The 25,386-nt window shown below is 35.4% G+C and overlaps 1 protein-coding gene and 1 long non-coding RNA gene across 13 annotated transcripts in view; one reads left to right on the forward strand and one right to left on the reverse strand.

Moving 5' to 3' along the window:
* The window catches only part of LOC126762269 (hemicentin-1), a 545,135-nt gene that overhangs the window by 156,423 nt on the left and 363,326 nt on the right, over positions 1-25,386 (reverse strand). For all 10 annotated transcript variants that reach the window (XR_007667437.1, XM_050478903.1, XM_050478904.1 and 7 more), the window contains exon 2: positions 15,354-16,385. Coding sequence is in view for 9 of the 10 variants with exons in the window: in XM_050478903.1 (XP_050334860.1) it covers positions 15,354-15,471 (118 nt within the window). In the remaining variant the exon portion in view is untranslated. The remainder of the gene's footprint in view (positions 1-15,353; positions 16,386-25,386) is intronic.
* LOC126762391 (uncharacterized) overlaps positions 1-25,386 on the forward strand; it is a 67,270-nt gene that overhangs the window by 772 nt on the left and 41,112 nt on the right. The gene's annotated exons all lie outside the window — the stretch shown is intronic.

Raw genomic sequence — 25,386 nt, forward strand, 5'->3', positions numbered from 1 at the left:
ATCAATAAGGAGAATATAAATTCTCAGTGTAATTTATAACATCCTAAAAGCATCATTCATTTCATCTTCAATTAAAAAATCACTAAATATTGTTAACATAATAAAAGTCCAGTGAAAACGCGACAAGAGTATCTTAAAAAAGATAGAAAAATCAAACGTGATTAACTAGGCATAAATAAGGAGGATGGAGTCATGTGTAGAAGCTTTCGCAAGCGAGTAAAGCTCTATGAGCGCTATTCACTTGGGAGTGGCCAAAACCGATTCTTTTACATATAGCTCAAGTAGCTCACGACTTCCGGTCTTCTTCCATCAACTCCTGGAGAAAATAATTAGAGCTGAGGAACTAAATAGAGAAGGTACAATCTTCTATAATAGTGTACAGATGCTGCCGTACGCCGCTGATATTGACTTCATTGGCGTCAACAACCGCGTCGTGAATTTTCCTGTGTTCAGACTGTATAAGATAGCGAAGCAAATGGGTCTTGTAGTGAACGAGGGCAAGACGAAATATCTCCTGTCATCAAACAAGCACTCATCGCACTCGCCACTTGGCTCATACGTCACTGACAGTCATAACTTTGACGTCGTAGATAATTTCGTCTATCTTGGAACCAAAATTAACACAAACAACAGCGTAAGCCTCGAAATCACAAGCAGAATAGCTCTTGCCAACAAGTGCTGTTTCGGACTGAGTAGGCAATTGAAAAGTTAAGTTCTCTCTCGACGAACAAAGGTCAAACTCTACAAGTCACTCATCGTCCCCATCCTGTTATATGGTGCATTGTACAGCGAATTAAGAGACAGCGGCTTCGGCTAGGTTATGACGTCCGAATGGATAAAAGTACTCCAGCTCTTAAAGTATTCGACGCAGTACCCGTCGCGGAAGCAGAAGAAGAGGAAGACCACCACTCCGTTGGAAAGACCAGGTGGAGAAGGACCTGACACACTTGGAATCTCCAATTGGCGTAAGCAGTGTCTACGCCAACAAAGAAAAAGGGTAATAAACGCCAAATAGAAAATTTTTTCAAAATAATTACTATTTAGCGGTTTTCTCGACTATGGTTACCATAGTTATATCAAAGATAGGAGTCTCATTTTGGCAAAGCATTATAAGTATGGATGTGGTGTTTTGAGACGAAAGAATCTAGATATACAAAAGAAACTAGCTTGACTTGGCCGAATCTCTATTAGTTTAATAGTTTTTCTAAAATTTCTTACTACTTGATAAGGTATTTTCCATACTAAGAACGCAACTTATGCACAGGTGACCACTTTACCCTTGCTTTCACTTACACCAAAGCACCGCCAGGTCCGCTCGTTTGTAATTATTTCTTTAATTTGCTGCAGTCCTCTTCCTTTATGCGCATATCATTTCCACATTTGATAATATGTGTGCGCAACTACTTGTACAAGTGTGTGGACCCACGGCAACAATGCAATTTTTTTGTGTGTGGAGTAATCACAAACAAGCCGCTAAGTACAACAGCACACAAGTTTCCATTACCGCTAATGCACTCGCCCATGCTCGGCACAGCGCAGCTCAGAAGAACAGCAGAAACATAAATACATGTACATGTATTTGTGTTTGTGTCTGTGTGTGGGTGCAGCTTACATTATCATTATAGTCGTAGAGTAACTTTAATTTAATTAACATAATCGCAATTACAGCGAAGCTGATGACGACGCGCAAAAAAGCGGCTCCAACCGACTGCCGACAACAGTAGCCAGCTGCTGTAGTCACACACACTGACACGTACAGCGTGAGCTTCGCTGCTGGCCACTGCGGTGCAATTCTTCAGCGACTTCCAGCGCAGAGCTGAGCGCAAGATTGCGTGCTGGCGTTTCGTTCGGCTTTTTCTCCACTTGGTGGGTGTATGTGCATGTGTATGTGTTTGAGTCGATTTGGTAGTGGCTTTGGCTTCGCGTGCATTTGTTTTTCTGCACTTGATGTTACTTCATTGTGATTTAATAAGTTCAGCATTTCCTGTCAACTGGCCTAACTAGCAAAGCCAGCTTAAAACTAATGTTGTTGTTGTTATAGCTGGCTATTTGGCGGAGCATGGTTGATTCTTGGATGCTTCACTATCTACCTATGTATTAAGTTGCTGGGAATGTAAAAGTTAAGCTATGCTAATGGATACAGGTAATGTGTAAAACATAGATATGTATGTATGAATGTTAATATGTGGTTAGAAAAGTATGAAAGTATGTAAGTTGATAGGTATAAAAGATTGTATATATGTATATATACATAAGTAACTAAGTTTGTAAGTATTGAAGTACGAAACTATGGAAGTATATACGCAAATAAATAAGTACCTATGTAAGTAGCAAAACACATAAGTAAGTAAGCATGTAAGTACATAAGTATGCACTAAATATGTTTGCTACTTGACTGCTTGACTTTTACTCATTGCGGATATTTATTTTTCTTTGGCGCGCTTTCATTTGCTTGTGCTTTCATCGGACGCAATCGGTGGTCAGCTTCGGCTACACGCTCACCGCTGGGACCCCCGAGTTATCATTGGCGTTGGCGTTGTGTGCATACTTTGTAATGATTATATAATAGTAATATTACTGTGAATATACATATAACAGTGAGTGTGTGTGTGTAAGCATAACTACTTGCTACATAATTTTTTATCGTATTCCCGCTTTTATTATTTTCATTTTTATGATGATTTTTTAAGGGTCAGTGATTTAATGGTGGCTGCTGACGATGCCGTGGGAATTTTGCGCAACATTGTGAAGATAAAGACGAGCGAAATGGAAGTGAACTCATGCGACTACAGTCTGCTAGAAAAGTATTGCATATCGAATTCATTAAAAGTATTTTTTTATTGTACATAGTATTTGTGCTGTATAATTCTAGTGTTTGAGTTCTGCGGAAACTCCGGCTGAGTGAAATGACTTTTCAGAATAGGATTTAGAATAATAAAGGATTAATGATGCTTTTCCCCTGTGGCCACATTTAGATTGTTAGATTAAATTGGATTTTATAGTATAGTATGTCATGATTGAAATGATAAAACAAACTTTCAGGAATGTAAAAATAGTTTCTGGACCGAGAAGCGGTAGCTATTTGATACCTATTATAAGTTTGAAGTAAAGAGAGCATACCCCTTCAAAGCATTGTGTAGGCAGACGGTCAATTTGAAATTTTAGTATGGATTAAAAACGGCTTTAGACAAATATTTTATAATTTGCGTGCTTCACATTAATGCAACACAATATTAGAACTAATAAAATATGAAAAATTCCATTTCTAATTTATTCTTATAAATTTATCATTAATATATACTATATGTAGCGTTCTACACCATTACTTTATATCTCCCATATGTCATCAATTAAAGCAAATAGGCACAACCCAGTACACCACTCATACATGTGCTCACCCATAATTTATTTTCTATGCAACATAATTGCGTCCGTTGATGGCGCGAAATTTTCAGGTCTCATTAAAATTTACATTCATTATAAAACCAATAATTAAAATTCATTGCTATTTAATTTTGCATCATTGGCCAAATTTGCAACAATGCAAGCGTTTACATTTAACGGCAACCGCAAAACAGAATTTCACAACTCCACCACAAACTCATCAGGAATGCAGCTGTTTTACAGCGCAACAACAGCAACAACAAGAGAAACGAAAAAAGATGACGTAAAGTGGAACACATTTAGCAAACAATGAATAAATTGTAAATAATGCGCTAAACACGCTTGACAGGATATGATCTATAGTGCGAATATGCAAAATTTTAATTTTCTGTAAATGTGGCTAGTTCGTGTATTATGCATGTAGCGGGTTCCATGTTTCGAAACTGGCGTCATTCTCATAAGTTGGCGACCATAACTAGTCCGTTCAGATACTTCGATTTCATGAACGTTAAAATTCGATTATAGTTTGGTGAATTCTTATAAGACTTTATGTTTTTTTAATACTTCTGTAAATGACAGATCTGTATGTTTCTTTAATGTAAAATGTTTCTTTAACCAAAAAATAATATTTACAATCATTATACAAGATAAAATAACGGTTAGAATCAACTTTCTGAGCTACAATCAGCATTCTATATACAAAGTGCCTTCCAGAGTAAACAGGACTTCTTGAATTTAGCACCCCCTGGTGGCGCCATCTATATGTCGACAGGTGCGTTTGAATCTGCTATCCTTATCGATTGTGTAGTGAGAATTTCATGACATTTCGTCCATTGGAAGTGAAGTTATTGCGTTTTAAATGTCAGTATGTTTGTGTTATCGGTGCGAAAATGAGCTTCGAACAAAGAGCCAACATTAAATTTTGTTTTAAAATTGGTGAAACTTTTACTGAAACGTTTCAATTGATGAAACAATTTTATGGCGATTATTGCCTATCCTGTAGCACAGTGCACGAGTGGTTTCAACGTTTATAAAGTGGTCGTGGAGACATATATGACGATCAACATATAGGACAATCAAAATCTGTGATCACCGGAAATTCCATCGAAACTGTGATTGAATTCATCAAAAATCAGCCGACATCATCATTGAAATTCATGGAAATGGAATTGAACATCTCCAAAACATCGATTTATCGCATTTTGACCGAACATTTACACCCTGTGTGCACGGTTTGTTCCGCACAAATTGACTGACGACCAAAAATTGCTCAGAATCCAACATTCGAAGCACGATTAATTGACCAAAAATCACATTTTAAACATTAACTACTCACCGTATTCACCTGATATGGCGCAGTGCGACTTTTTTTTCGAAAAAATGCATTTGTTCATGAAAGGAAAGCGTTCGGCATCGGCATACTGGCCGCCATTCCGGCCAACGAGCTAAAACACTCGTTCGACACGCTTTTGGACCGTGCAAAAAGTTGTATTGAAGCAGAAGGAGACTATTTTGAATAAAGTAAATTGATTTTGCCGAAAAAACCATTTGTCCTGTTTACTTTGGAACGCACCTTGTAATAAAGAATGATGAAAAGCGGAACGAGAGTAAGGCCTCTTGTTTGTATATTCCAGATTGGCAGTCTAAAACGTTGCGAAAGCAATGTGGACAATCGTTCATAGTCCAGAGGTCGCTTTTAATAAGACTTGAAGTCCATATTTGCTGCAATGGAAAAATCTATAGTTTCACGAAAAAATGATGAAATTTTATTGTACCGTCGAACGGGTTTAGTGAATGAAACATATTTGGGAAAGTATATAGTGGAGAATAACACTATATTGTTTCTTTAAACTGTAATTCGAGTACTGCCTTCGTAGATCTGTTATATAAAAATGGTTAAACTAAAAAAATAGCTAAAAATAAAATAACAACTGATTCGAAGGAAACTTTTTTCGAGCAGAGTTATTTCGGCTACCGGCAACCGATTATTTTATTTAATAGTACTAGGGTTGCAAAATCCCGAAATGTGAAAGTCAACCTACGTATGTGCACATAAACATAAATAAAGAGATGTAAGGAAGGGTCAAGTTCGGCTGTAACGGAAGATTTCATACGGCTAACTACCTTCAGATGTTGGCAATATTGGAAAATGCTGCGACAGGGTTCATGTTCACCCATTGTGAAGCGATCACAATCAAAGTGAAAATTATACCAATTCACCAATTTTATGTCCTTAAGTCAGTACCTAAAAACTTTTTATATGCGCTTTGGGTTTCATTAAAGTAACTCACATACTTTCACCAATCCACATTTACATTAAATCATTGATTGATCGCATTTTTGAGTAGTTTTTAAGAAAAGCGTTTTATCAGGAATGAGTAGGGTTATCATACGACTTTGCCTATTTTTACACTATCATTAAAACAGTTACAAAAATGTGTTTTGTGTAAATTTGGGTGATAAAGCCTTATTGGGTTAGAATATATATACATTAAACTTATTGGGGGACGGAGCGATGCCCACTTTTTCAAAATGTTCAGACCACATATGCCACTCCTTGATTTCATTAAGTTATATTATACGTTGTAGACTCAATTAGTTGTATAACAATGTAAATTTTACTTCCGATCCAACTTTGACACCTGCGTCTATAAAGCGATGGAAAATTGTATTTATTTAGTTATTGGATTATCTTATCACACATTATCTTCAGTAGCTTTTAACAAACTGTCGGTGGTAGTTCTTAAAAGATTTTTTCTAAGCGATTTTGGTGATTGTAGTTTTAGTAGTTTAGAAGATATGTACCTTAAACCAATTAGAGGGTGAGACCACGCCTCTTTTTTCAAAATTTTTGGCCCCAGGTTATCCTTTCAAATGCAATCCTTTGTACTAAATTACAGGCTTAACTGCTTAGTTATGGCATCTTATAAGTTTTCTATTATAGTCTGTAGCAACATGTTGCAAGTGTATAACAAAGCAAAATAAAGTATTGGGGAAAGTTGGTCAAAATAAATTAGTTGCAAACCAGTCTAATTCAAGCTCCCATTTGGACAAAATAACATTAGCTTATACAATGCACATTCATACCATACATTTTGCAAACCACACCACAACCGTAGATATTTATCTCCTGCAATTAAAGTCAAATGTTCCACTAAAATTCACACTTTAGCAAATTGAAAATCCAACTGCCAATCAAGCAACAAAAATGCGATTTTATATAATCTGCAATATAATTATGAAAATGTGTAAACATTAGGGCCGCTTCCTGCTTAGCGCCCTGCAGAGGTCCAGAGCGGTAAAAATATAAATGATGCGTTGTGAGTGGACGCACGTGTTTCGGCGGCAAAAATGTCTAACCATTTAAAATTAATGCATAATTTATGCATGCTCAGCTATTTATGAGTTGAGACAAATTCACGAATTTGTTCACCTAAACTGCTAACTAATGAAGGACAAAAATGGTGAAAGGTGCTGCAGGAGCGGTTTGTGAACGCCGCCATTAAAATTGAAGCCGATTTTGCGCATGAATTATAATGAAGTGTTGAAATACCTACGTATATGTGCCTCCTATAAATGTTTCTGTGTTAATGGTCACGTGATGACTCTGCTGCACGACTATTTGTACGGTCTCTAAAGTCTGGTTTTAGGTAATTAATATAATATTATTTGAAATATTTTCCATTCCGCAGAAGGGTATCGATGCTTAGGAATGCCGTGGCAGTATAAATACATACTTATATACATCAATTTATATGTATGTAAGTAAATTTTTCTCTTTGGACATGCAATTTGTGTTACGTTGCATATCTTTAAGAAATTAATTATCTACCAGCTTCGAAAGCTTCGAAAGCATTGCGAAATTGTACAAAAATGTATGAAGCAGTATTTCTTAAACGTCACCGTGGGTCCGTGTGACCAGTCTTAAATTTGCTGAATTCTCGAGCTTGGTAGTCGATAAATAATAAAAAAAATGATGTCCCACGGAGGAGTATAACTAACCATGTTCAATTCCTTCTGAAATTTTCTAGTACGAGTAGTTTCCAGCCTCTCTCTCTCTACTTAAGAATATATCTTTATATATATATGTCACGTTGGTTGTCCGCGATGGATCCCTAAACTAGTGAACCGATTTTAGTAAAATTTAACACAATGTGCCCAGTTCAAACCAACTTAGAAGACAGGATAGTAAAAACATATCATAAATAAAGAATATAGTGAAAGCTCTATTAAATGGGACGCCCTATTAAGCGGACATCTCCATTAACCATGCACATTGTAGATGTTTATTAAGTACAATCTATTAAGCGGAAAACTCTATTAACTGGACAGAAAGACTGGTAACCAGACATTGAGAAAGCAGCCTTAAATTCGTTATTTTTTCAAATGAAATTTATTTGTATGAACATATTCAAAATTAAATCTCAAGTACAATCATTTGGATTCTTATACCGACAAAAACTTTTTCGTCTTTATTCGAAAATCAAATTTTCACTTTATTGAATAGTTTATTATATGAATAATAGTATAAAATGTCCGGATCCCCTAGTAATATTATATTATGTAGAAACCTGTAATTATTATTTGGATAGGAACTCAAGATAGTAATCTTTCGTAAGCATAAGTAAATATATTTATATACTATACATAGTTAGGGATTCTACAATGAAATATTGAATAGTTTTGATTGATATAGCACTCTCTTTGACACTCTCATTTCATAGACTCTCATCAACTAAATGTTTTCGTTGCTTGAGCAATTTAATTTATTTAAATATTTTAGATGTCATTTAAAAATTCTAAAATCTTCTGGTCTATGAAGGTGGAATTTTTTTGGGATAGAATATACCCGTGGTAAGGCATGTCTGTCGTAAGAGGCGACTAAAATCCACATGCACTGTGTCTGACATTTACAGGTCTTGGTTTGAATGTCAGCATGGTCTAAAGCCAGAATAGTGCTACAATATTCAGCTTGAAGTCAAATTCTAAGCTTCATATGATTTGCATAATATAAAGCATTTGTGACTCCGACAAATGCAACCAGTCATTGAGTTTTTGGGGACTCAACTGGTAGTAGCAAAAGCTACAAGGTCTCACCAGAGACTTTAACCTCGTAGCACGGGGAGCAGTTAGCCCTTGGAGGTAACTCCAATCTGCTCATTGGGTTTGGCCCTTTATGGAGATTCGTGGTGGCTGTGGTTTGTACCTAAATGCAGGCAGGGCATTTAGTCCAATGTGGAGTCGCATTGCGGCCGGGTGCCGGACCCAGAGTACGGCAGAGGTTTTAGGTCGACCTCGTACCCGACCAAGGCGGCTAGGGTGTCCCTATCCACCCGAACCAATTGGAACCAAGGTATAAGTGCTGAATGCATTCATACTTTGGTTCTCCAAGGTATGAGTGCGTATTTATGCTTTGGGGCGCTGATCAACGCATTTTATTGATCTACGTGCTTCTAGAAATAGAAAGCACCGTGAGGTTAGGCCTTCACAGGCGGGTACTCACGTAAATAAGATCGAACTCTGTGCCATATCAGGTGAAAACGGGGAGTGGTTAATGGTTAAAATGGGTTTTTTGGTCAATTAATCGTCCTTCCAATGTTGGATTCTGAGCAATTTTTGGTCGTCAGTCGATTTGTGCGGAACAAAACCGTGCACACACCTTTCGTAAGCCCAAATTTTCGGTCAAAATGCGATAAATCGATGTTGTGGAGATGTTCAATTCCATTTCCATGAATTTCAATGATGATTTAGGCTGATTTTTGATGAACTCACGCACAGTTTCGATGGAATTTCTGGTGAGCCCACTTGTTGATCGTCATTTATGTCTTCACGACCACTTTCAAAACGTTGAAACCACTCGTGCACTCTGCTACGGGATAGGCAATCATCGCCATAAACTTGTTTCATCAATTGAAACGTTTCGCTAAAAGTTTTACCAATAACACAAACATACTGACACTTAAAACGCAATAACTTCAAATTCTCACTGAACAATCAATAAAGATAGCAGATTCTAACGCACTAGTCAACATATTGATGGCGCCACCAGGGGGCGCTAGATTCAAAAAGTCCTGTTTACTTTGGAACGCACCTTGTATTAACTTCTGTGAGTTTTATAAAATATTTGCAACTGTTAAATTCTAATCTTTGATTCTCCCAGACCGGCTTCCTTTTGCAGTGCGTCATCTTTGATACTTCTTTAAAGTGGGATCCTTCCTTCTCTTCTCCTTTCACTATACAGAGTATGTAGAAACTTATTGAAAATTTACTTCTTAGTAAGGGCGATAGCAAATAACTTTATCAGATAAGAATATATATATATATATAAATAAAATTCTGTTAGGAAAAGACATAAAAAAAATCGCACATTGATCTAGCCATTACCCTACCAGAGGATCTTTACGAGTAGTCACCAGGCGTATTTTAAGTAAGCAATAACATCCACAGTTTCTTCACATCGTCATTTACTCATTTATTTCAGTTTGTATTTATGTTGGGAAAGTTGAAACGTTTGGTTTTGCATTCTCCAAGCAAATACGCGCAAATTAATAATGCCTTTAATATAAGAGAAAGTTTTCCTATTTATTTTAAAAAGCTTTCCGCGCAGCTATTTGCTTGGATGTTGCACAAGCGTATACATTGTTGAAATGTGTGCATTTTCTTTTCGCACGCCTCGCGCTCGTTGAGCAATTGCACTACTTGGCGCGAATTTGTTAAAAGCTTTTGCTTGGGTCACAGCGTGAAAATGTTGCAAAATCTTCACTCCAAGCCGCAGCATTCAACACGGGCTTACTTAAGCCGCCACACCATCACACACACGCGAGTCAATTGAGCGCAGCTGCTGCGTCGGCGGTAACAGCACCCAAAAGTAGCTGATGTTGCTGTTGCAGCCTTTGTTGACGTCAGTGCAACAAATGAGCAGAATTTCGTCTGCAAATTAATTTACTTGCACGCGTCGCGCACTGCCGATGTGGCTGGCAACCGCACATTAATGCCGACAGAGTGCAATGGCGTAATCTGCGCTTAAAGCCGCGCTGAGCAGCACGCTTGCGAAATCACGAAAAAGCAGAGAAGAAAAATGAAGTGCAGCCAGGAGAATGCGGAAAAATAGAGAAACGAGTGAGAGACGGGGGAGCGGAGCGAAAAGCACAGTTAATGGCGTACGGCCGTTACTGAAAAGCAAACCAGTTTATATATATATGCGTGTGAGTTTGGGTACACGAACAGATGTGGTCAGCCATGGCGTATGAGTAATACTTTTTTGTTTGCTGCAGTGGATGGCCCGCGGTCTTAAAACATATTTTATTTATGCACTTTTGTTGTTGTTCCAAAAATTGTTCACACCAATGTAGTGCACGAAATGGTTGCTGTTATTTGCTAGGCTAGTTGTCGCGTGCTTTATTGTTGCTGTCGCTTTGCGACTGCTGCTGAAGTTGACAATGACAGACACAGAGTGAAAACGCAGAAAAATAAACTGACCACAAAACAAAACACAACAAAAAAAAACGTGCTCGCGAACAACGATAGTAAGACCACACTATATAAACCTGCACATAAGCCCACTTGTGTTAGGTATTTATATGTGTGTTTGACACAGAAAATGTTTGTAAAAAATGCTACGGTAAATGTTGACAAAGTTCTGTTCAAAAAGAACGAAAAGACACGAAAGTCGCAAGTGACGAGGTGCATGTTCAAAGTATATACTAAGGGAGCAGGCTGGAAGAGCGTTGCGGCGATTTTTTCGACGCCTTCGTGCTGTCGTCAGGGCGGCGCTGGCAACTATGGCTGTTGTTAGACAAGCCAAATTAAGACAACAACAGTAAATTCACAAAAAAACCTAAAAAGATATTAAAAAGTATAGCTAACATGCGCATAGCAGCAAATGTTGTTGCCATACAGCGTTGAATAGCAAAACAGTGCATGCGTTAAGGTAGGGTGTGTGAAAGTTGCATAAAGGGTGGCATGTAAAAATGCTAATGAACGAGAAAAGCAAAAAATCAGTGAACACTTGCTGCTACAAGTGTAGAAAAACTGCACGACAGCCGGTTAGGCGACAAGCTGGAAAGCTCTGTTGGATGAAATAAAGTCTGAACTAGAAAAAAGTCTTTACTGCAACAACAAAAGGTCTTCACTACAAAAATAAATGCCAGAAATTACGAGCTTGAAGGACACTTTTTGAGCTACTTCCTTTAACAATTCTCTTGCTTTATTTTTATGTGGCACTAATGCCGGCTTTTTTCTTGACTAGTTATTATGGAAAAGAAGATTTCGTTTTTTCGTTATTTTCCACTGTAATTACTGCTACTTTGGGGCGTATGTATGTGTTACTCGTTATTTTGCAGGCTAATATTTACATGGAAATAATGAAAACTTATGCGTTCAAAAGACTCATGCAACAAAATTTCGCATTAGGAAGATGGTTGGAGACTGAAAATACTTTAAACTTCATTTTCAGTCAGTCTGTTTAAGCTTCATTTGCGTTCATTTTTAACCATATCAGTGAAATGAATTTTGATGAGTGACGTGTTTTTGTATTTTTAGGAATACAATTTTTGAGTTCGGTTAAAAAATGTGAAATATTTTAATCAGTAACCAAATATAATACTTAAAAGTGGTAACGTTATAAAAGTGTGATATTGAGCTTTCGACACCGATTTCAAAAGCTTCAAAGAGCTAAGCTTCTTCTTCACTCAGAAGCTATAATTATAATTTCTCGTTTTGGTTTTGTTTTCCCAAATCCTTGCACATTTCTGTGATTAAACATAATCCTTCGCCGCGGGTAAGCCAACTCAGAGATACGAAATTCTCCAATCTATTTATAATAAATACTTGCAGTAAAATATGTTTCCCGTTTCCAATTTGTCGATTATTCCCTTCTTCACCAGCAATGCTCATTTCGCGCTTTTGCTTTTTGCCAATATGCTTAAGATAATGCGCTAATGAAATGCATCATCTAATTGCGGATAGCTAAATACGCAACGTTGCGAGTGAACAAAGGTGTAAAAACACACCTACAAATCCAACCCGGCCAAATATTGTGTGCGTGATCTCAACGAGAGTATACCTGCATTATTCTCTATAAAAATTGGGTATGTATGAATTCATCAACTCATACATTTAGGATACATTCAGGTATTAATTAGGTGGAAGCGAATATCTTATATGGGAGTTGAACAATGCTAAAACTAGAACCAAAAGAGTCTACTAGTCCCTCAGAGCCTTTCGAACGCAAAATGGTATAGTTATTCTCTTTATGTTCGAACAAAAAGCACAGTTTGTTCTAAAGAAATATATCAAAATGATGGCATGTTCTCTTGCGACTAATCGCTAACTAATCCCGAACTTGCGAATTTTTTGCCGGGTAGCCATAGAGAAGTGTGTGTTTGTAATTGTTATTCTTTATTTACCCTGTTTGTGTCTGTTGGCATTTCGCTTGAAATAGAAACATTAATAGTCGCGTATTGGCCGCTTTGCCAAACAAGCGCTCACCACCCGCCGCTCCCCCATCCTAAGGAATGTCAGATACATGTGTTCCAATTGACAGAAGTACATGAAAGTAAATACTAATTTAGCTGAGAGTGAATACTATATGTATGCTTAAAAATTAAACACTGCTTTTAAAATATTAAAAAAAAAGTCCCTTGAGTTGCATATTTGTGTTTGCAGCGTCAGTATGTTTCTGCACTCGGTCTTTCTTTTGGACCTTTTCTAATTTCAAATTGTTTAATATTTATTTTTAGCTGCGTGTATGCATTTAAATTTATATGGCAAAGTATGCAGTTGCTAGCTCGCCAGTCATGTAGAATTCTACGAAATTTTATGATCTAATAATTTTGAAAATATATACAATTGCATACTCGTACATATATGTTACAAAAGTTGCCTATGATCTAATACGAGAAAGGCGGAGCACGTAGCCGTTGACAGTGACTGTGTTGCATGTTTTCTGCAATTTTAATTTTCTTGCTGCTGAGCTCATTAGCTGACCGAATTCGTATGAATTCGTAAAAGGTGCATAGACCTGCTTACCTAATTTAAATGATAATACACATGTTCTATCTGAACAGTTGCAAAGTAAATATTATTTGTTTTTTGTTTCGAAATATATCTCTAACTTTGTCTCTTAACTGCAAGAAGCTGCTTGCTATCTGGAAGCAGAAGATTGACAGTTACTCTCCCAACGAACGAAATAACGAAAAAAATCTGCAGAAAATAGCAGGAATATATGCTCTTCTCTGCTAGTTTCTGTTGGTTTTTTTCGGTTAAGAAACGCCTTTCTAGCTGAAGCTATGATAGCTAATAATAGTTAGCAGTTATGAAACAAACCTTTTAATTTTTGTCTTCTTTGCAGAGCATTTCTACATTTACTTGTGTATGTTTATCTAGACGTATCCACTTGCATACACAGATCAGAGAACAGTAATGAATAACTACATATGTAATTGTGTGTACACTCGAGTGGTTGAGCTTTCTAAACGGCGGAGGAAAATAGTATTATTTATTGATGAAAATACGTGAAGTTAGGTCGAGCCCTCGTGTGCTTTTCACTTATATTTGGCTTTATCAGAGTACTTTGTAGACCACTAAAGCCGAATACTCTATGTATAGTTTGAATGCGAAAGTATATGCATACGAGTACTTCTCGACAACTGGTTTAACAACCACAACTCTAGATATTCTTTAGTTAGTTGGGGAACAGTCAATTCTATAAATGAGCTCAGTAATGCCATATAATACATATAAATAATATATTATTCTAAGAAAGCGACAAAGAAGAAATGATTTCGTAAACAAACTAAATTTTCCTTATAGGAGTTGTACATATATGAAAATAGGTTTCGTATTCAGCAATAATTTACTTAATATTTATCTTAATATAAGTATGTATTAAAATAAAACAAAAATAAACAAATTTCCGCACTTCTGTTTATATGTGAACGATTTAAAAGAAACTTTAAGAGGAAAACTCAAAAATTCAAGTTTGCAGATTTTTCACAAAGGATAATTGGGAAAAGACCACGAGTATCCTAGGTCTAATATTGTCTCCTGTGTACAAATCACCGCTCGCATTTTCATAATAAAATCACAAAACTTTAAATTTAAGGCAGTGAAATTAGAGAGGTAAAATTAGATTTAAAAACACACAAAGTGTTTTACCAGCACTAAATGAGTACCATCACTAATGGGATTCCCAATTTTTGTACAAAGGAAGTTTTGATTTTCTGGAATCCACTTCGGATAAATTGTTTGATACTGTGCTTCCACCCAGAGCAATATCGGTATCTTTTAAAACTCAACGTTGATACGAACATTCTGTGAAAAACCTAAGACTTGCTGCCAATTTTATTGAACTAAGCGTGGCTGTATCTCTTTATATGCGCTTGGAACAAACCTCAAGCAACAAGAAACTATCTCAAGAAAAGAAATCTGATTTTTCGAACTTAAATTCTAAATTAAATGAAGTCGCGCGATTTTCAGAACTTGACTCTATATATAGTATTTCTTCAAACTCCGGTTGGAGCATAGTGACTAGAAGAAGTCATATAAACCACGACTTAGGCGAAAACTGACTTTTTGATTGGTAACATTCATACGCTCATGGCGTCTCAAAATTCTGTTGCCAAATGAACTACGTAATTCGAAATCGCCCAAAAAAATGACAACGTGTTAAATATTGCTAATTCAAAACAGTGAAAATAACTGTTCTTGATTGGATATAACCCTGTTCATGGTGGAATAAGCTGTCGTATAAATTATTATTTTCTAGGCTTTTACTCTTTACCTAAATTACTATAGGAGCGACATAATTCAATTTTTCTTTTTAAAATATACAAAAATTAACTGGTTATTTGCTCGTAATCAAAATATCATAACAGTATCTTTTGATACATAATTTATTTCTCGCGTTATTAAAATGGTTACCAAGTTTAAAATACAATACAACACTGAATAAAAATATTGTGACTTACCTATCGCTGCTTCTGCGGGTGTGCTGCACACCAAAGTCAGCAACACTGCCAACAGCATGCCGATAACTCTGTTGTGGACCACCATCCTAGATGGTGTTCTTCGTTTGGCTAGCAACATGTTGCAGGCAAATGTTGCGTCAACTGTTTGTTAAATTATGTAGGTAAATTTTGTTGTTTTAAACGACTAGATTGGTTGAATATTAAACTATTTTGATAATGTTGAATTCCGATATCTTTGAGAATGCTTAAATTTACAACCAAGGTTGCTGCTCCTTTTTCGATATTCAAGAAGCTATGAATTTGTTTTTAACAATTTTAGTTTTTTATTTATCAGGTTGTTTGTGCTCTTGGTCACATTATCTAAACTCGTGTTGTTTTAAGTTTTGTTGTTGTATTAAGCACTCGCATTGACATTGCTCGTTATATACAAGGATTTGTTGGTGTATTTACACACTCGCCTTCGGCTTCGTCACTGACTTTATCGTCGTCGTCTCCGTTATCGTAGGATCTAGTGCTCCTTTTACTCCTTCAGGGTCGTTTCCGCGGCTCCGCCGCCGGAGTCTGATCGCAAGTATATTCTTTAGTGTTTTGTTTTACTTTGCGTGTGTGTGTATGCCTGTCGGTCGATTGAATTGTGTTTGCATGTTGTTCTTATTTCAAAACGTTTTGATTGTGATCAATGAAGTGAATTTTGAATTTTTTTGTATTCGATTAGTCAATACGATGGAGAGTATTTTCTTTTCAGATATGTTTTTATGTTTTTGTGTTTATGCATGGAACAGTTGATTATTAATTCACTGAATTCGTTTTACTGTAATAGCGTTTAATTATTATTTCCTATATGATACTGAAGACCTAGCGCACCGAATACAAATTTTATAACTTTAAATTTTTTGAAGATAATTTTCACTTTTATCTTTACTTTTGTTTTTAATTCTCACTTCATATTTTTATTTGCTTGCAATGAGTCTTCAAAAATGATGATGATGAAATTTCTAGTAGCAATTACATTTCCATAATTTCGAATTAAGCCTGGAAAGAAAATAAAAAAAACTGTGAATTAAAACTCAGCAATCTACCATAAATAATAATAGTAAAAATGTCTAGGACAGCCACGAATTTTATGTCAATTCGGATTTTCTGGTGCTATTTTCTTTGAATCGACTCCATATATGTCAAAATAAAATCTGAATTTTATTTTTATGTACATATGTATGTTCAGAGATTTTTTCTTCACAAGTCAGCTATTGTTTAATCCTAAAAGTTGTAAGGAAACATTTAGTAAAAAATAAACATTTTTCCAATTAAATACTTTTAGAAAAATTTAAAATTTTGGGTTTTAAAATAATAAGCTTTGGGATCGTAGACAAATTGTATTGACCTACATACATATATTGAGTTGAGACACAAGTCCTTTGTGACTCTAGACAAGTAAAACAAAGATGAAGACATTTTTGAATAAACGTCATACATTTAGACCCAATTCAATTGTTAGATGAATTTGTTTATTAAATATGAATACATTATTTATTCTTCCAAATTAGTTTCATCTCTTTTAAAATAATCCCCGTCCGATAAAATGCAATTTTGTCAACATTTTTTTCAGTTCTGGAATCAGTTGGAATAATCTTTTTCCGGTATAGCCTAAGAGCCTTCTTTTACTCGGATTTTATCTCCTCAATCACGGAAAAACGCCACCAGCGCGCATTGATCTTTTGAGTTTGTTGAATAGCCAGAAGTCGCACGGAGCCAAATAAGGAGAATGCGCTGGTAGGAGTCGAGATTTTGCCATGAAAGTCGCGAAGAACTAATATAGTATGATATGCTGTACTATTGTAATGAAGGAGCCAAGATCTGTGCTCATAATTCCGGCCATTTCAGGCAAATAGCATGAGACAAACGACGCGTAACGCAAGAATTCTATCCTTTGTTCACAGTTTGGCCTGACGGAAGGAGTTCATAGTGCACCACCACACGATAATCATCTCAAAAACAGTATAAACTGCTTTGATAATGAACTTTTAAATTAAAAAGTATATGGATGGAGCTAAATTTCCTGCTTTTATTTTAGCGATTTCAGACAATACAGCACTGCAGGTTCAGTTGAACAATATTTTTTGGCAGCATTTTGCCTTCACATTTTATTTCCCTTCAGATTAGTAATATTAATTACTTTGAAGATTTATAAAGAAATGGTATATATCTTAAGAGATGTCTCAAAGCAAAGGCTATTAGTCAAAATTGAAAATTATGAAATATATTAGTGAATTTCCGATCAGTTACTGTTTCCTGTTTCCTAAACAGCAAGCATACTGAACTAGACTGGAATGTTTTTATTTTTTTGCATGATTACTGGGACCAGTTATCTCATTGTCTTTAGTAGATAACCATCGTTTGTTCATTTTATTATTTTACTGCAATTTCATAAAAATGGGGTTTAACTGAGAAAGATGACTAAAAGTGTTTCAAGTCTATGGAAATTGTTTCCCTCGTCTGGGAAGCTTATACTCACAAGCACATAAAATAGAACAAAATACGCAATAAACTCCAATTATAAGGCTAGCACTGTAATCATTTTTATTGTAGATAAAATGTAACTCTATTAGGTTAGATACCCGTCATTGACAGAAAAGTATAGTTTTGTACTTAATTAGATAAAATGATTGATCTTTTCAACAAAGTTTCGAAATTATTTAATATCTGAATATTTTGCCATGCAATATAATCTGCTACTTGCGCACTACTACCGTTATGTGGCAGAGCTGATATGCAAAGATGAGAATGTACTCAATCGAAGCAATCGCTGAAGCTGAAACTTTCAATTCAATCAAACTACGAGTTGTTGTAAACTTCTGAGCTGCTGCATATGTACTTGTAGGCAGTAGCTGCCTGCCGCTGCCACATCGATTTTAGTTATACATATAGCTATGATTTGCGCATAGAAGTATGCTACGAATTTCTGCGTATTTTGTTGAAGAGTTGTCGATTGACTGACAATTCTGTTATTGTATATTCATGCATGGATAAGAACACATATCCACATATATACATGCACACTCACATTTGTTCACATGCATACAGATGGCATATTGTTATGCGCAAATAAATAAATCAACAATCAAAGGAGCAGCTAAGAATTGATGATCAATCGCACATAATCAAATATTTTCACATAAATAAGAGAATACTCATATTCGAAGGACGTTTGCCAACACACGAAAATAGTATGCCTCTGCACGTGTGTGTGCGGAATATAGAAATCATATTTAATGGTTATGCCGGAGTGTACATTTGTTTCGCAAAATGTGCTCATATTTTTGTGACTCCACTGATTTGTCCTTATTTATATTATTCAAAAGTTATGCACATTATTACATAACATGCTGTGCATTCGTTTGTCGAATGTTTTCAGGCCCAATTGACTTGTGATTACCAAATTTGAAGAACCTTCGCATGGGTGCTTTGACTCTTGCAAACAATGTGTGGTGAAGCGAATATTTTTCGTTTTATATTTTTATTTAAATTAAAAATTGTCAAAAAATTTCAAATCAGTTCATCAAATCTTTGTATTTCACAAAAATAAGTAGAAAGCTTGAAGTCAAAAACCAATAAAATTAAAGAAAAACTCTAAAAAATTAAAAATGTTTTGCTTGTTTAAGGTACTTTAAATCCCGAAACTACGTTAGTACTATGTTTTGAAAGAAATTCAGTTTGTACTGTTAGGCGAATGGTTGTGACGAAGATTACGGAGATCAGCCTCATACTCTAAAGTAAGCCCTCAAAAATATCAACCCAAATCTAGACATTTTATTCTGTAAAACTGGATTTAATTCAAAGCCTTTAGCGTTTTTTAGACTAAAAAAGCAGCTATGAGCTCAGTTTTAACTTCTAAGTCCAACAGTTAGTTTTGCATACAAACTTTTACAGCAAAGATTCGAAGAAACCTGTTTTTAACTATTTAATTATAATAATTATCATTATTTTAATATTTTTAACCAATATAGCTACCATACAAACTATTTATTCGTGAAGGGTATTTTTGCTTCGATGCATGGTGTTTAAATATTCTCATCGAGACGAAAAGATCTACGAAAGCTTTAATATAGTAAACAAGAAACAAGGAAATCATACGAGCGCTTGACCAAAATTTTATTCCACTCTTCAGTTTTTTTGTTTGTTTGCGCTGTTGATTGCCTTGCCTACGATTCATTGAGCCAGATAGGCTGAAACTAAAATGATAAACATTATGAATCGTCAACAAGACCGGCTTGCTTGTCTGAATGCTTGTTAGTGTTGTTGTTGTTGCTGTTATGAAGAATCAATATTTGCATTCCTAAATAATAACTATAGCATATTTATATACAAAACATACATACGTAGACAGCTCTGGTTGAGCCATGCTTATCATATATTGTTAGATTTTGTGTAGTTGTTTCTTTTGTTGTCTTCATTTATTTGCCTAGCAGATAACGTTATCGAAAAAAGAATAACAAATATTTAACATTTTTGTGATTCTTGGCAGAATATAATCAAATATGTTTGTGAGAAAAATGTGCATCTGGCGCTTGTTTGGAAAATGCTAAAAAGAAATAAATTTTGATTGCTCAGGGCAAAATATATTCGACTCGTATGGTCGAGAGGATTTGAGTAACTTAGATGTTTTTGGTTAGTATGCAATAAATGAGAGATTAAACAAAAAACATTACATATGCATATGCAGATATGTCAAACAAGAAAATCATTTTGCTAAGTTGCCGCTACAACAACAAACTGCAGAATATGTGCGATGATGCAGAATGGTTTGTATTTGGTTAGCCAGCGCCTCGAGCTTTAGAATTCTAATGAGAAGATTCGTATCTTCACGAAAAAAGTTGGCAAAGCCCAATGGATAAACAGTCAAAGCGTCGTCAAGGCGACAAACAATACTGGCAGTAGATTAAACAATTATAACTCAATTTATGCCTAGGAAGAGGTGGAAACAGCAGTGAAGAGATCAAAATGTTGACAATATAAAAAAGTCAAATATTTAACGGAGGTGAATATCTGAAGAATGCAATAATGGGACGGAGGAATATCTTCACCAAATCTTAATCTAATACGAATTTCAGAGACATTTGTATATACATACATATACATACAAGCATTTTTTCATAAGAACTCTTGCACATGTTGCAGATTAGTAGGCGCTCAAGTTTTCACATACGAAATACTGAATCCTCTTTGTAGCATACACAATCATTGACCTGCGGGCAGAATACTCAAGACGCTCAGCGTTGGCTGATTGGAATTTCGCATTCTTATTTAGTTGGATTATGTTGCCAGGAGCGATGCCTGGGTCAAAAGACACTAATAATGTGCGGCTTGTGGCCTAAGATACTTAAAAGAAGGCCGAAGAGTCACAAGGTACTAATGTAGCTGTAAGTGTTGGCGCACAAAGCCGTGTACGCAGGCATAATAAACTGTAATCATGAACATGAAGGGCAAATGATGGGTGGAAAAAAAACTGAAAAATATCAGTCTCTTGCCACAATCCCTTTACCCGGAATTTCAGTTCCAAAAGTGAAAGAATCAATAACGGTTTGATTCCTTTTCCTATTTTCTTACGATATTTATATCTTACGCACCATTACACGCAATTAGGTTGTGTATACGTGGCAAGTCACACCATTGTTACACATGTTGCATGCATTTATGGGTGTATACGCACATCCTCAGTGAGTGTGGAACCTTTGCTTCACGCGCTACTTAATAAATAATGTTATTTTAGTGTGTATATGTATAGCCTATTAAACGACGGTTATATGAAAGCCATAAATGTGCCAACAAAAAGTTTGCCTTTTTAATTGCGTATATATTTCATTTCTGAGAGAATAATAAATTGGATTTTTTAGGCTTATTGTTCTTATGACACATAATAAATATTTTTTTCTTGCAAAAAGTTTAAGAAAATTGCTTATCATGCTAATTAGTGTTAAAAAATACTTTGTAGTTTTTAAGCTTTTATAAATTGTATCCGAGGTTAAGAAACTTTTGGGTTGGGTTGTACTTGTCATAAGAGCATAGAGTGTATAATACAAGTTGTTGTTGTGAAGTCAAAAAGCATTTTACGAAATTTTAATTTTAAAATTGTAACAGAGTTAGCAGTTTTTGGTTGGTATGAATTTTTTTAAGATGCCGATATAAATAACTATAACAGAAATCCTACAGAATTTTTTAAGTCATGCTGACCAGAAATACTAGAAATTAAAGATTTTCGTGAATCAAAAATTTCAACTCTTTAAAGCGGATCGTTTGAGAATTTTACATAATAATAATAAAGCTCTACAAAAACAAAAAACTGCAACAAAAATTAAGCTTACCAGTCATGTTTAACACTAGAATGCCTAAGCAAGTCATTTTGACTGCTTTGAATTTCAATTAAAAAAATTGTTATTTAAATAATGGCATAGCTTCTTATAACTTTGTGACTTTTTCTACAATATATAAATGGTTAAATTAATGATTGTTGTTGTCCCCATCCTTCACTTCCAATATATATACATATGTATATATAAATAATGGGTTGTCAAAAAAGTCTTGCGGTATTTTTATAAAAATTTTTTTTTATTGAAATTGAAATGAATTTTTGATGACTCATGCCCAGCTCTTGACCGATGCTACGGCTGCTACTATGCCGGTCTCTTTCGACCAATTCAGCGATTTTATCGCAATTTTCGACGACAGGCCTTCCGGAGCGTGGCGCATCTTCGACCACCTCTACACCAGAACGAAAACGTTGAAACCATCGTTGTGCGGTGGAAATGGAAACTGTATCGGGTCCATAAACTGCACAAATTTTATTGGCGGCTTGAGATGCATTTTTGCCTTTATCGTAGTAGTACTGTAAAATATGCCGTATTTTCTCTTTATTTTGCTCCATGTTTGCGACGCTATAACTCACGAACGACGAAAAAAAACGACAATCAATCAAACACGTGTTAGCGCGTGAAATGAGCTTTCCAAAAAGGTATAGCATGACCCGATGCGACGAATAAAACTTGAACTACGCGCTTTCAGCGCCAACTAGCGAAAATACCGCAAGACTTCTTTGACAACCTAATATACATACTATATGTTATACCTACATATATCGACGACAAGCTGTCAATTTGACTGCTTTCAGGCTATATACATATGTAGGTATATAATAAGCTCCCGTCTTTCTAGTGTTAAGGTTCTGCGCACTTTTTTCGCGCATACAAACATCACGTAAGCTCCACACTAGGACTATATACCGAAAGTATGTGAAAAAAAAAATTATTAGGAAATGATTAGTTTATTTTAAACATAATTATCTATAAAATCAAACATAAAATAGAGCGAAACCTAAGATAATGGAAGCCGCAGATGGCATTATCGAGTAAATCATTAATATAGATATTTATACTCTCGCAACAAAGTTGCCAAGAAGAGTATTATAGTTTTGTTCACATAACGGTTGTTTGTAAGTCCTAAAACTAAAAGAGTCAGATATAGGGTTATATATACCAAAGTGATCAGGGTGACGAGTGGAGTTGAAATCCGGATGCCTGTCTGTCCGTCTGTCCGTCCGTCCGTGCAAGCTGTAACTTGAGTAAAGATTGAGATATCATGATGAAACTTGGTACACGTATTTCTTGGCTCCATAAGAAGGTCAAGTTCGAAGATGGGCAAAATCGGCCCACTGCCACTCCCACAAAATGGCGAAAACCGAAAACCTATAAAGTGTCATAACTAAGCCATAAACAAAGATATTAAAGTGAAATTTGGCACAAAGGATCGCATTTAGGAGGGGCATATTTGGACGTAACTTTTTTGGAAAAGTGGGCGTGGCCCCGCCCCCTACTAAGTTTTTTGTACATGTCTCGGAAACTACTATAGCTATGTCAACCAAACTCTACAGAATCGTTTCCTTCAGGCATTTTCATATACAGTTCAAAAATGGAAGAAATCGGATAATAACCACGCCCACCTCCCATACAAAGGTTATGTTGAAAATCACTAAAAGTGCGTTAACCTACTAACAAAAAACGTCAGAAACACTAAATTTTACGGAAGAAATGGCAGAAGGAAGCTGCACCCAGTTTTTTTTTAAAATTGAAAATGGGCGTGGCGTCGCCCACTTATGGACCAAAAACCATATCTCAGGAACTACTAGACGGATTTCAATGAAATTCGGTATATAATATTTTCTTAACACCCTGATGACATGTACGAAATATGGCGTGGGCGTGAAGGCGTGCTATGAAATCGGTTCACAACCACGCCTTCTCTGTATAATATATACATTAGGAAATGAAAATACAATTCAATACTCAAAGTACACAAACTGATCTAATCTAATTAATTTTACAGCAAATAAAAAAATATGTAAATGACGGATAATGAAATCTCGATTATCACTTTATCATGCGAGAGTATAAAATGTTCGGTGACACCCGAACTTAGCCCTTCCTTACTTGTTTAGAATAATATCAAATATTTTTTACTAGGCATCACAAATTCGAAGACGTTCGTTGACGGTTCCAATTGTTTTGATCACCTCACCAAACATTTTCGGTATAAACTGCTAATAATTTCAAGGATATACCTAATTTTCATTGAGTTACCCTCTCACGAACAAAGGAAACCGTCTTTGGTTTTGAAAATCAATATGTGTACAAGCATTTCTAAAGGGAAAAATAATTATGAATCAAATAAAGGGGTTAGGTGGTTTTAAAATTTAAAAAGGTCGATTTTTTGTTTATCTTATTAAATTCTACAACACCTTTAGAATATTGTCCTAAATTTTGTTGATCCCAGTAATAATTTCGGAGATACGGCCTTGAGAACTTGGACGCTCGAGACTCGCAGGGATAAGTGCGCTGTCTTTAAACGCGTTTTTCTCGAGACTGTGTTTTTGAACTGGGTGGACACGATTTATCGAAAAGTTATCGACCGATTTAGTTCGAATTGTGTACACATAATTAAAATAATAATATCTAGTTATTGAACACAGGATTTTTTTGTTTCACTACATCTTTTTTGTTTTAACCAATAAATGGCGAAAATTTGACCAAAAAAATGAGATTTTTTGTTCAAAGTCTGAGGAAAATAAAAATTTTATTGTTTTTTTATTTCCTTCGTTTAAAAACGAGAATTATACATATATGCACTAATAGAATGTGCTGCATTTTTAATTTAAGAAGAACCAATAATAAATTCTGCTGTCCACGGCAAAGGCACTTTTTTTGTGAGACACCCAAGGAGATGAGGTCTCAACGGCTAATTTTCAATATTTGTATATCAAAATTCCAGGAGCCATTGTCCAAATATGTACCTTTGATATCCCATATTATATTTTCCAATGTGACTCTTTATATTAACAAAAAAAATTTTAAAAATACCTTTTTTGGTACCTCTGAATCACACCTAACCCCTTAAATTGTTTCCCTTGTTTTGCAGTTTCTTAATTAACTAAGTCTAAAAATTGCCCAAAAACGTAATTTTTTTTTTGGATTTTCAAAATTGTTATGTTTCATTACAGAAGTACATAACCGGATTGAAGTGACAGAAATACTTATTTTGAAATTTTTCTTTTAAGTAGCTTAAGCAGCTAACCTCTCCTCATTTCGCAAGCAATTATATCACACATGACTAAGCTGTTTATACTTTATTAAAATTACATATGAAAATATAACATACGAAGCCTCGCGGAGAAACCTTAACCATATATGTGTGTGTGAATATGAAATTAGCTTAGTGTTACAGCCCTTATGAAGAAATTTCGCATAAAAAGCTTTGCTTGGGATTTATTTGGGTTTTCTACACTCGTAGTAAGCCAACAACATAATCCTCAATCAATTTTCTGCTTTGATATATTTTCAGTTAGTCATTCGCTTTTTTAATAAAAAATTGCATGAGAATAAAAAGTCTCAGTAATCCGTCATGCTTTTATTCTGTTCAGTGTTTTATTACCATTCTTGCGTGTCATCTTCGTGCAGTCATTGCTCTTTATTCCGCAAGCTTACCAACT

This window comes from Bactrocera neohumeralis, chromosome 6 (genome assembly GCF_024586455.1).
Source record: "Bactrocera neohumeralis isolate Rockhampton chromosome 6, APGP_CSIRO_Bneo_wtdbg2-racon-allhic-juicebox.fasta_v2, whole genome shotgun sequence".
Taxonomy (NCBI): Eukaryota; Metazoa; Arthropoda; class Insecta; order Diptera; family Tephritidae; genus Bactrocera; species Bactrocera neohumeralis.